The sequence below is a fragment of the Aphis gossypii genome, chromosome 2, assembly GCF_020184175.1.
Source record: "Aphis gossypii isolate Hap1 chromosome 2, ASM2018417v2, whole genome shotgun sequence".
Lineage (NCBI taxonomy): Eukaryota > Metazoa > Arthropoda > Insecta > Hemiptera > Aphididae > Aphis > Aphis gossypii.
Genome location: NC_065531.1, coordinates 61,380,961 through 61,394,476, shown reverse-complemented (window position 1 = coordinate 61,394,476; position 13,516 = coordinate 61,380,961). Strand labels below are relative to the sequence as shown.

At 27.6% G+C, this 13,516-nt stretch overlaps 1 protein-coding gene across 2 annotated transcripts in view; it reads left to right on the top strand.

The window, feature by feature from the left end:
* LOC114120375 (cytoplasmic polyadenylation element-binding protein 2) overlaps positions 1-11,987 on the top strand; it is a 164,883-nt gene extending 152,896 nt beyond the window's left edge. For both annotated transcript variants that reach the window (XM_050201545.1, XM_050201544.1), the window contains 6 exons: positions 2,901-3,095; positions 3,222-3,334; positions 4,971-5,181; positions 5,376-5,557; positions 6,346-6,456; positions 6,879-11,987. In XM_050201545.1, coding sequence (XP_050057502.1) covers positions 2,901-3,095; positions 3,222-3,334; positions 4,971-5,181; positions 5,376-5,557; positions 6,346-6,456; positions 6,879-6,995 — 929 coding nt within the window. In that variant the 3' untranslated portion in view covers positions 6,996-11,987. The remainder of the gene's footprint in view (positions 1-2,900; positions 3,096-3,221; positions 3,335-4,970; positions 5,182-5,375; positions 5,558-6,345; positions 6,457-6,878) is intronic.
* Positions 11,988-13,516: the final 1,529 nt, after the last annotated feature.

Below are 13,516 nucleotides of genomic sequence, written 5' to 3'. Positions count from 1 at the left end.
ATCTAAAATACAATACATAATACAAGTACAACATAATATATGTATAGTATATATTACAATGAGTGGGATTCACTTTAAGATGCATAAAAATTTTGAAATCGATTTAAGCGAAAGTTTACGATTTAAAATTCAAATATACGGTCCTTTTGTGTGCAGCGCGTATAGAATGGATATAGATAGAGTAGAGAATATTCGCCAAAGAGAATTTAAAATCATCGTCAAAAACACCCGTCAAAACAGTTTAACACTTTAAAAGGTAAAAATAAAACTTGAGGCGACATTGTGGACTCGGGCCAAGGGTTGTATATTTATATTGAGAGAGAGAGAAAAGATTCATGTGCGTCGTGAAATGTTGTATAAGAGACCACAGGTAAACAGTTATAGTGTAGTCTAAACTGTGTGTGTATTTATATATGCAGGAAAGAGGTAACCGTGTTTTCCGATTTTTTTTCCTATATTAGCCTTATACGAATAACACGATGACCTGCACTGTATTATTTTACGTTTAAAGTAGGTATATAATAATAATGACTATATTAATATCAAAAGGCGACCGAACAATCTGGGGAGGAAGAAACGGCGGTCAACACAAACACTATTTAATACATATTATATGCATTATAATTATTCTTTTGCGCCCGTTTAATTTAAGTACATAGAACAAAAACTGTCTCTATATATACGTTCGAATATATTTTTTAAATAACATAATGTATCGCGTATTCTATCTAAAATTTAATAATTACGGCACTTAAAAAGTAATTTACACGTTATTGTTATCATTATATTACAATATATTGTAGAGCGAGATAACAGCAGGTCATTTATACTATAAAAATTAATTAATCGTGAATCTGTTTGGTCCACATTAATCAGGCAATTAATCAAGCATCGAAATATAAGTGCGACAGATGATGATTAAAATTTGTGCCTTGTATAGTCTTGACGTGTTTCTTACTTGATCGTGAGGGAAGGGTGCCATGTCGCCGTCACGGTTTAAGTGAATTGTACGCAGTGGCGTATCTATATGCAAGCACTATAGCAGCTATACATTTTGTGGGGTGGCAACACTTTTAAGTGTAGTTTTTTTCTTTATTCATGGTATTGGATTGTGGTTGATTATCATAATGCTATTATAAATGAACATATATCCTGTAATGTACATTATATCCATTCCACAGTTGAAGATTTATTTTTAATCTTTTACAATTTAAATAAAATAAATAAATAAACTTTAACCGTTTTAAAACGTTATCGACACTTGACGGCGGCGTAGTCAGCGGTTCTACGAATGTATTTCACTGAATTATCTAAAAATTGTTTTTCATGACTAATGATAATATCTAAGTTATTACTATCGCAGAATTTAAAATATTATTTTGGACGCCTATATCATATAGTCGACCTCAAGCGGTAAACAAGTAAATATGTATACCCTGTGCCGGCGGAAGGCATGTACGACCTGTGCGACTACACCAGGCGGCAAATTTTTTTGGAATTTTAGCGGCTATAATAATTGAGAAATTAAAAACTAAATTCATAAAACGTCTAATCAACTAATCATAACTATTCTAAAACATGCGTTCTATTTTTCATGTTGATAAGACCCGTGTTACAAGATCAATCCAAATTTTAACTTGGGGCATGTAGAATATAGTATATATATATATATTATTATATTAACGGTACCTATACAAACTGAAGTAGCCCATATATTAGTCGATCATTAATAAAATTACGGATCGTCGCGGTCGTATTGATTTTATGGCGATATTATATTCATCGCGATGCGTATACCTATATATATATATATATATATTTCTACACGTCATCTTTCACTCGTCACACTATCCCAATTCTACTGTGGACAGGTTGACAAGAAATATACATGTACTATTATATATATTTAGGACCAAACCACATTGTTGTACCAATATATATATATATATATATGAAAGAATGATATCCCGTTTTCATCGTCCTCATAATATATCCCTTGGTCTGTCCTTGAGACCTGTCAACATCCGAATCCACGTAATGTATTCCTATTCTCCGTGCACTGCGTCGTATATATTATACGTATATGTCTATAAACGAAAAGAGAAAAATATCGCTTGATCCTTCGCACGCCGTTGTCGAATGACGTCTGGTGTATCATTAATATTTTCTATTTGAACTTTTTTCCCGGGGGAGGGAACGACACCCTCGAAAGTCTCGCATAGAAAACTACGACAACTCTATAAATATTATATTTTATAGGTATTATATTATGTCATATTATATACCACGCATATATAGCTATAAAGGTGTAGGTATATAATATTATATCCTAAAAGTAAATATTTCACCACGCGTGCCCGTGTGTCGTGAGAATGAAATTTCGTGCTCCAAGACGTATATCCGTCGAAGGTTACTATGTATATTGTATGATATATATTATATTTTATATATATTCTTTCCTATAATACTATTGTGTGCTTGTAATATATTCCAATATAATAAGTCGTTTCCTTCATCATTAAGCTAATAATTGGATCACATTTTCTATTCCGTTACGCGCTTACGAAAATACTTTTATGAAATCATGTATGCGCTTATAGTATTTATATATTATACAGTTCTCACGGAGATTAGTATAATATATATATATATATATATATATGCACGCCCCTCTCAACTCGTCCACTCCTACAATGTAAGTAGACATATCGTATATCCGACGATCAGTTTGCTCTAATAATCGAGAAACGTGTCCTGTTCTTTTTTTGTGTTCAGCATAATTATATACTATCTATGTACAATGTATATACAATATTATATAAATATATATGTATGTATATATATATTTAAATATTTGTGGGTAAAAAATGTTATAATTTTAACAATATTTTCATATCCAGGTAAATCGCCCTTCTTTCAAACACTCGAAGATCAAACGGGATTGTTGGACGACCCTGGTTCGCATTTGATCGATACATCCGTGCAAGCTCTAACTTCGCCATCTCGTTCATCGCCTCACAGTCAAGGATCGGAAAGCAGCGAAAGGTTTTCCAGAAAAGTGTTTGTAGGCGGCTTGCCACCTGATATCGATGAAGGTTCGTTTAATATTCATATCTTGACACCAATTCAAAAAAAAATTAATAAAATTCATATTTAATTGAATTTTTGCTTGAATATGTTTGTCGGTGAAAGCTAATTTGTGTTTTACATTTATTTTCTAGATGAAATCACTGCTAGTTTCCGCAGATTCGGTCAACTAGTGGTTGACTGGCCTCACAAAGCTGAGAGCAAGTCTTATTTTCCGCCAAAAGGATACGCTTTTCTTTTATTTCAGGTATTTATTGTGTCCAATAAATTATTTAACATAAATATTCTAACCCCACTCATCAATGTTTTTTTTAAACATATTTCTGATTAATTTATGCAGGAAAATTATTTTTTAAACTTACATTTATAATCTCTCTGATTTGTAAGTAGTAGGTTTTGTTCATAATTTATAATTTAACATAGTTGTTATACTTAACAGTTGATTAAGTTTCAAAATAAAACCACAACTTATTAGATATACCACCGAAAACCATAATGTTTAAAAAAAAAAATAAAGATTTTTCCGTCGAGTTATAAATAAATATATTATAATACTATTTTTCGCTATTCAAACTATGGTTCAACTGAAATAATTGCGTTAAATTAATGAATGTATAAAGGTGACAATCATCTCACAAGAACAATAATTATTTTTTACTTTAAATTAATGTTGAGACAATCTTATTAACGGTTGTTGAATGACATAAGCATATAATAAGTTAATTGTATGGAATATTAATTTGACAGTTGATACCCGTCTACTCGTAAAAACAACCCATTGTCAAGAAGAAATACTTGACTATTTATTCATCAAAACCGTATAAAATCTAATTAATTATTAATTTAATTTAATAGTTTATAAATTTCTCTTAAATACCATTACATTTTTTTAAATATATCACTTTTATTTTGATTCTTGTATTACACAACAAGAGTAGACTCAAGACATAAGATTTAAAAATTATTACACTTTATTTCTACAACAGGGCTCTATTAGCCATTACAATGTTTCAGTTCTTATAAATACGAATAGTAACAGTATAAAAATATTAAGTTTTTGTTTTAAACTTGATACATATTTTTCAACTTGTTAAAGTTTCTTACACTATCGGTATAAAGCGGATATAACTTATAAAATAGGCTGTTTTAGCCATCGCCGTACAAGGTAAATGTTGCAATATATCTTAAATTCTTTTAAAAGTATTTAACAAACCAACAAAATTAACCTCTAAAACTTTTTTAAAATAATGAAAACAAGATTCATACAAGTCAAAAATGTATGAAAAAATATATTTTTAAAATAAAATTTAAATATCAACTTTTGAATATAACCTTATTCATTCAATTTCAATTAAATTTTAATGTAAATTCGCTTAAATTGTACTTGTAAAGAATTAAGAAGTTTGTCTCTACGCAAAAAGCTACTTTAAAATCTCATTTATGTTGTAATATTGAATTAAATAAAAAAAAATTAATTAATTAAACAAACAAATAAACTCGTTTATTAATTAATTGTTGCGAACTGGAAGGTGTTTTTTTTAAAAAATTTTCATTTCTCTCTTTTTCTTCATTTATATATTTGATTAATTTTGGTTTGTGTGTGTGTTTAAATTATTTGGCCAACTGCCAATTGGCCCAATACTTGCATTTTTTACTGCCGTTTCACTGGCATATTATAGAAATACGACGAAAAGAAAATGTAGCAGAGAGATATATGGTTTTTGTACTAATATTTTTTTCAGAACTACTGATGTCAATATATAATGGTATAGTATATATGTAGTTATACTATATCATAGTTATGTATTACATTATAATATACGTACTTACCTACTTATATTAATTGTCCATTTCGATATTTCTTACACAATATATTTTTGTAGGACGAGTCTTCGGTACAGCAATTGATCGATGCGTGCATTCAGGATGATGACAAACTATATTTGTGCGTGTCTTCGCCAACCATCAAAGACAAACCAGTGCAAATTAGGCCTTGGCGTCTGTCCGACGCAGATTTTGTACTGGACGCATCCATGCCGTTAGATCCCCGAAAAACTGTGTTCGTGGGTGGCGTGCCCAGACCGTTGAAAGCCGGTAAGTCTTAATACAAAATAAACAAAACATTTAAACATGTAAAATTATTTGATCAAGATGCATACAAAAACTCGAAATTGTAGAAGATCTAACGCCATGACCCTTATTCTCTTACCTCACCAACACCCCTATTGAAATACAATCAGTTTCATTTTTATTTTTTTTATCAATATAATCCTATTTTTTACTTCTAGTCGAATTGGCTATGATCATGGACAGATTATACGGCGGAGTATGTTATGCTGGTATTGATACCGACCCAGAGCTTAAGTATCCGAAAGGAGCTGGCCGAGTAGCGTTTAGCAACCAACAGAGCTATATTGCTGCTATTAGCGCCCGCTTCGTACAGCTCCAACATGGAGATATCGACAAGAGAGTGAGTATGGTTTCCATTCTGTGAACAACGCAATGTGTAGACAAATTTACTGAAGAACAGGTTAAGTTAAATGTTGAGGTGTTCCAGACCGCGACCCTGGCTTGGAATTAAAATAAATTATATATTGTAATTTGGTTGGTGCAAAGTTTAGTGTCATTCTACTATATGTCCCCAGAGCAGCATCATAGTTTTTAGTTTGAATTTTTATGAAGTAGAACACATGCATATTAAAATTAAATATTTTATGTTTCTACCGTAATATAAACTATTGACGTTGCGTGGAAAGTTGATGTATATATTATTATTTATAAATGTTATAATATATCTATATTTATCATAGTGTACAATTTAGACCTTAGCGTGGTCACCTACTTAACAATTAAACCTACCATGCAGTGAGGCAAAACCTCTTCAGTCTTTTCCCGGTATTAAAATATATCCAATGATACATCTGTAGATTGGCTATAATGTGGGAGTGTCTCATCAAAATGTTTTAGTAGGTATACAATGATACGAAAACCTCATTACATTAATTGACTTCTTAGATTATTTTCTAAAATTTCTATCATTCGCAAAGAAAACCCAAACCCAACTCACAAAAGAAAAAAGGGTGGACTCATCTGCACCCTTAAATATTCCCCAGACAATTTTGGTACTTGCTGGTTACCGCCCGTTCAGTATTATATACCTTTGATATTAATTTATGTGGTTTCACATCTTCACTATAATCATAGATGTTGCCTGATGATTTTATTAATTTGGTTTTTAACATACTTTATTTTGCTAAGGTCGAAGTTAAACCGTACGTGCTTGATGATCAGATGTGTGATGAGTGCCAAGGTCAGAGATGTGGTGGCAAATTTGCACCATTCTTTTGCGCCAACGTCACTTGTTTACAAGTAAGCGAGCCGTGAGTCAAAATAATTCTATTAGTTTGATATTATTATTTTGATTTTGGTTTAGTTTATTAAATTTATCTTTATTTATATTAATAAAGTTTGGAAGTGTAAATTTCAAAACGATTTGAAGACATTAATTAAACGTTTTCAAACTTTTAAAACGCCTGGTAAGTTGGCAAGACCCGCTGTGACGCGTTGAGAACACCAAAATGTATATTTTAAATGTATAGATTAGATTAAATTTATATACGCCAAGGTGTAATTTTTGTTTTTATATATATTTATATTTTTTCATGAATAAGAATTTTTATTTGGTGATTCGTTATTATTGAACATTATATATTATAATCCATGGCCAACTCTAATCTAAATTTGAAGTTGATTCTATTAATTTTAATTTTTAAACAATTTCATGTTTTTAGTACTATTGCGAACTATGCTGGGCAACGATCCACTCAAGACCGGGTCGAGAATTTCACAAGCCATTAGTTAAAGAAGGCGCAGAACGTCCAAGAACTGTGCCATTCCGTTGGTCATAACGTAAGATTCCAAAACGAGTAGTCACATTTTATTAATCCACTTATTTGTTTTGTTTTTTTATTTTATTTTATTATTCTTACGCATGTTTATACAAATGATATAAAAAATTTTAATGTTTTTGAATAGTCTTTTTAAAATCTGTCGTTTTTTAATGCGAGAACTGTTTTTTACAATTTTTTTAATCTACCTTTATTACACAATTAAGCCTCTACTGACTTAGGGAAATTGACGGTTTTTTTTTTTTTATTGTAATTATTCTTTAGGACTATTTAAATAATTCAGGGTAAACACAATGGATAGGGCTCTTTACACCGAGCAAAAACGAATTGTATTAGTACTACTAACGAATTGTATTAGTACTACACAAACCTTCCAAAGAACTTAGATTTGTTTCGTTAGAACTATTTTTCATTTTATTTTTATTGTTTTTCAACTGTTGGTTTTTCTCTTTATACTTAGATAATATGCAATTTCCAAAAATATTTTTTTTTATATATATATATTTTTTTTTTTTTTTTGTTAAATAACCTAACTTAAGAGTTTTGTTTTTATTTTATTTTAAAGTTTATTATTTTTAGATAAATTGTTTCGACTACTGCCACCTTTTTATCATAAAATTTTTATAGATATTGTTTTAATTTTGTTTTTGTTTTGTTTTGATAAAATGGTTTTTTTATATACACATTTAATATATATATAGTATATATATGTATATATAAATATATACATATTTATATATAAAATATATAAATAAATTAAATATTGACATTATTATTTTGCAAGTTAAATCAGTTTGGTTTATAAATCTTTTATTTTCCCATAATTTTTGTTCTTAATATTATCTTATTATTAATTATTTATATTTTTGGGGGCAATATTGTATAGAATAACCAATATATCTAATTGATATTGCGGACGTGGACCACAGGTGTTACCTATAGCAATCGAAACTCTTTAATAAATTAATTAATTATCAATGTGCAATGTTTCGTAAATTAAATGTATGCATGTATTCATGCAAACAATAGGTGTGCCCTTTTCCTGGTTTTTCGCCAAGTTTAAAATTACAATACGAAATAAAAAGAATACGATATTAAATATATTTTTCTACTTCTTTTTTATATTTTTTAGGCAGCTTCGTTACGTCTTAGCCTAGTTACCAATTCTAAAACGTTAAAAGTTAAAAATAATAAGAAAATAATATTTAAAATTACACAAAACTGAAAACTGATGTTTTCTCATCAAAATTTGTATTACCTTTTTTAAATAAAAAAAAATGAATAACGTTTGTTGAATGTTATTTAGTTTCAAAAGTTTTTAATATTTCGTTATTTGTTTTTTGATATTGATAGTATTTAGTTTTAAAAAACCTACCTTTATTTTTTATAATAATTCTCTATATTTTTAATATACTCTACTATACCCTTAGGAACCCGATCGGTTTTATAAAATACCTCAATTTTCGAGTCATGCTTAACGCAGGTCTTCTGCCCCTTTACTCCTTATTTTTCCACTGAAATTGACAATGTTCGGGAGTTTAAAATGATGAATGATATAAAAAAATATTAATTGTTATATAAAGTTCTTACAAATTATAGATAATTTATCTATGAATCACTACTATTTTTCAATTGGTCGGTAGCATTATATTTAAGTTTTAGAAATAGTTAGAAATGTTTTCAGAGTCTTTTGATCACTGTTGAATTATCTCCAGTTGTGTTCTAAATGATAATGTATCTTTAGCACAAAAATTTCTTATGCTGTTCATTATGTATACTTCACATTAGTATCAAGTTCGAGTTTATAAAATCATATCAATAATTGATGTTAAGCGATGAATTTATATTAACATTGAAGACACTCTACTCTTTAACATTTAACATCAGTGCTACCGATTCAACCAATATACAGCAATCATACAGTATTAACAATTATTTGGCCCTCTTTTTCCTTTAAATCATACCTCAGTTTTCATTGTCATTTGATTTGGTAACATTAAGCTGAGAAGATAAAATCAAAAAACAAGTAATTTAAATACATTGTACTTAAAATAAAATATATACTATACATTTTTCAATAAAAAAAAAAAAAAAAAAAAATTATAAATATAAAATTAATAAAACATTTTTAAGAATGGTGATTTATACTATAATAATAGATGATACTGCGTTTTCTTGCACTTGATTTAGAGAGTAATGATAAATTTCACTATGTATATAAGAAAAACAAAATAATTATGGTTTAGGAAAATTGTTGTGTTTTCTTTTTTTTTTTTTGGGGGGGGGGATTTAGTGTAATTTTTATTATGAATCGATAAGTTTTTTAATCGCACCTAAAATATATAAATTATTTATAGCGAATTTTTTCATTATATACATTAGGTTTATTAATAATATATATGAAAAAAAAAAAAAAAAAAATAATTTTTAAAATATTTTGGCAGTCAGATTTTACTAGTTTCTAGTCAAATTATCATTAGCCCATTATGTTCCTAAGCACAGGAGCCATATTTAATAATACAAATATTAAAAGTAGATAATTTTTTTCTTTTCTTTTCTATTGCTCATTACTTTAACAATTAAACAATTTAAACAGTTAAAATTTTCAAAAAGATTTTCCACTTTTAAAATAATATTTTTTTCTTTTTTATGCTGACAAACTGATATTTTATATATTATTAAAATTAAAATTACAAATATTATTCAAAGTTAGACTTAGCTATTTTGAGATAACAAAAATAAATAAATAGTTGTATTTTTTTTAAACTTTTTTGTCTATTAAATGCTAAATAAAAAAAAAGCATTATACTTTAAGTGTTCATTGGTGTTTATATAATATAATAATGTCTGTTTGTCATTTAGTGTTTTGGCTTGTGTGGTTTTTGCGGTAGGGAAATAATTTTAATTTTTCTTTAAAAATAAAACAATCTTTTATAATTTTATTACAAATTTTAATATTATGTAATTACTTGTTTTTATTTCGCTGGCCATTCTGACATACATGTATTTGGCTGTGATACAGTATTTTGTACATCTTTTATTTTTTAACTGCGTAATGCTCGTTTAATTGAATTGTTAACTCGTTTATCTTTTCTTTTACTTTTTTATGGGATGAAAATGGTTATATATATTTTTCTTTTTTCTTTTATTTCATGTAAATTAATAATACTTACAATAACTTGTCCGGTTTTCTGTAAGGGTCGGTTACCACTTAATATATTTCGTTTTTTATTCTTAATAGTGCAATTACTTCTCTGTGTAAATAAATTGTTTTGTTTTCCCCATATATTTTTAATTGATCAATAATTTTAAGCTTAATTATTCTCGTTCCTCTTACAGTTCGAATGATGATGATAATAATAATAATAATAATAATAATAATAATAATAATAATTGAAACTTGTACCTATACGGTATTTTTTTTCCTATGGCTCAATATTTTCTTCCATACAAGTGTTTTATTAAATAAGCTATTTGCTGCACGCCAAACGCATATTTAATTTAAAGTTTAAAAATTAACAAAACATAGATAATCCCACTTTTACTACAACTATTACAACATTTTAATCAAAACATAATCATTCTTCAAGTTCATGTTTTAGTTTTGTTATTTAATTATTATTAGTATTATTAGTATTATTATTTTTTTTTTTTTCAAAACATCAAGTAGAATAATAACCATTTATGTTATTTATTTTATAATCTGTTTGACAAACTTTAGTAAAATTTATTGTATAATTTGTTTAACTAATATTTACCACAATTTGTTATAAACAACGATTACCATTGTGCTGTTGTTGTAGAATCTATAAGCTAATAATTATTGTGTGTTTTGAACAGATATTTTATTTCTGTAAAATCCAAATACACATACATATTCAAAAATGTGTTATATAATTTTTTTTCTTTTATATTTAAATAGGCAGGACTGTGATATGATCAATAAGAATGATTATAAAAACAGATACCTATATGTTTGGTTTGTTTAATTTTTTTCTTTATGGTCTAATTAATTATGTAAAACATTTTTAAATAATGTCGATCGTATTGATCTCTTGTCCAGAAAAATAAAAAAAGTAACTTACATCTTGTTAAAAATAAAAAAAAATAAAAAAAATGTTAAATTAATTTTAGTTTTTATTTTATTAGTTGGTTTTTTTATTTACCTGGGATTTTTATTTATTATTATAATATTTTTTTTTCAAAAACTTTTATTTAGCGTTTTTTGTTTGTTTTATTAATTTATTATTATCATTATTATTTTGTATGTACCTATGCAATATAAAATGCATATTTTAATTTCAAAGACACAAAATATAATATCAAATTGCCAGCTGGAAGGGAAAGTGAGACTTGAGTTCAATAATTTTGCTTTTTGTTAACTTAATATTAAAAAAAAAAAATATAATAAACGTAATTACCTAATTATTTACTATAATAGAGATGGAAAATAAACGATAAAATATTCTTTTGTAGTATAGGTACTTAGTTTAGATAAATGCTAAAAAGAACTAGCCTATGCTAAATATATTATTTGTGTGCATTTTTTTCATCACTCCTATTTTTTATGAATTTTGTACGTTTTTCTAATATATATTTTTTTTTTTGTATACTACGTATTTTTTAAATGTAGTAATGTTGGACAAATCTATTATACAATATTAAAACTTTTTTTTTACCCAAATACTCTAAATCAAATTTTTCTTGAAAAATAATTATGATTATTTCATTGTAATACTTAAGTAAAGATTTGTCATCTATTATTTTATTTTAATAATATATATATATATATATATATATATATATATATATTATATAATATGTATAACACACAGTGTCCAACTTGCTTTTCCCGGTAACTTGCCCCGATGTTTCGATTGGGTCAATTTATTATGGTTTTGTTTTTGTTTTTATTTTTATTTTTTGTTTTGTTTTGTAAAATCATTATAATAATGTATATCCGTATAATAAAAAAAAAATAATAAAATATTATCTTTTGTTGTTTTTATTTCATTTTGTCGCATTATAAGAACAGTCGTCTTACGTATTTCCATGCTATAATATTAATTATTACTACTTTTCCTGTAGCAAACATATGCCGGCTGCTGCAATGGCTCACCATACATAGTATTGTTTATATAATAAACATCACAATATACTATTTTGTATATAACAAACTGTTGTCTAATTTTTTTTTCGTACATGTATCTAAAAAAATTAAAAAAATAAGTTTGAACAAAACCTGTGTAATTCGGGTAAGTATAACATTGAATACTTTGAGTGGTGATGATAGATCGTAATACATTGGCAATCCACTAAAATTGTCCATAGTTTAGTTTTTGTGTGATTAATTAATTAATTTATTTATCGTATGGCAAAAACATTACATCGTTAACAACTAATATATATATACAAAACACAACTCATATAAGTAACTATATATAAAAACAAAACATGAATCAGTCACAAATGGAAGTATAGAGTAATGAAATAGCAATGAAAAAGGTTAATAATAGTTTTAATATACATATTTAAGTTTATAGAATTTGGTGCAGGCAGAGATGTTTAGTCTTAGATTTGGATGTCTAGTTTTGAGATCCACTCAATTGCTTCTGGTGTGGCCATATGGAGGTTGTTCATGCCTTTGATAAATAATCTCAATTGTTTGTATCGTATTTCCACAGTCACATTCTGATGTGTGACCCCATTTACATAACATTTGTCCAGTTTTCCCATGCCTTGTTCTTATTCTATTTAATGTGACCCATTCTTTACGCTGTAAGTGAAACCCTGGTTGTCTGGTTGTTGGATTTCCAATGAGGTTTAGTATGCCTGGGTTCTCGTCCTTCCATTCATTTATCCACTTTTAATTTGGGTTGAAGCCGTCAGATCGTAGGTTTTGGGCTAATTTCCAAGGAAGTTTACGAGATTTTAGTCTTTGTATTTGTCTGTGATTAATATCTTTATGAATCGATAGGTTACTATTCAAGATACATTTGTCCCATTCTCGTTCGAGTGAATACATTCTTCTTATAGAGGGGGGGGGTTATATTGCTTAACACGGGTAGCCAGTTTACAGGCGTAGATTTTATAGTCCCCGTTATAGTTCTCATTATTGCATTAAGTTGTGTATCAATTTTATTCATGTGAGAAGAGTTAATCCAGACTGGGGCACAGTACTCGGCTACAGAGTAAGTAAGAGCCATTGCTGATATCCTTAATGTGTTAGGGTCACATCCCCAATTAGTGTTAGCAAGTTTTCTAATAATATTATTTCGTGTTTTAATTTTTGCTGCAACCTTTGTTAGATGGTACTTGTATGTCATTGTCCTATCTAGTGTCACTCCAAGGTATGACGGTGTATGATTGTTGGCTATTTTTTTCCATCGAAAATAATATTTATTTCATGCTTAGATTGTCTGTTATTCAAGTGAAAGAGTGCTATTTCGGTCTTGGAAGGGTTTAGTCGAAGTCTCCATTTCTTAAAGTACTGATTTAGTATTTCCATATCATTGGTAAGG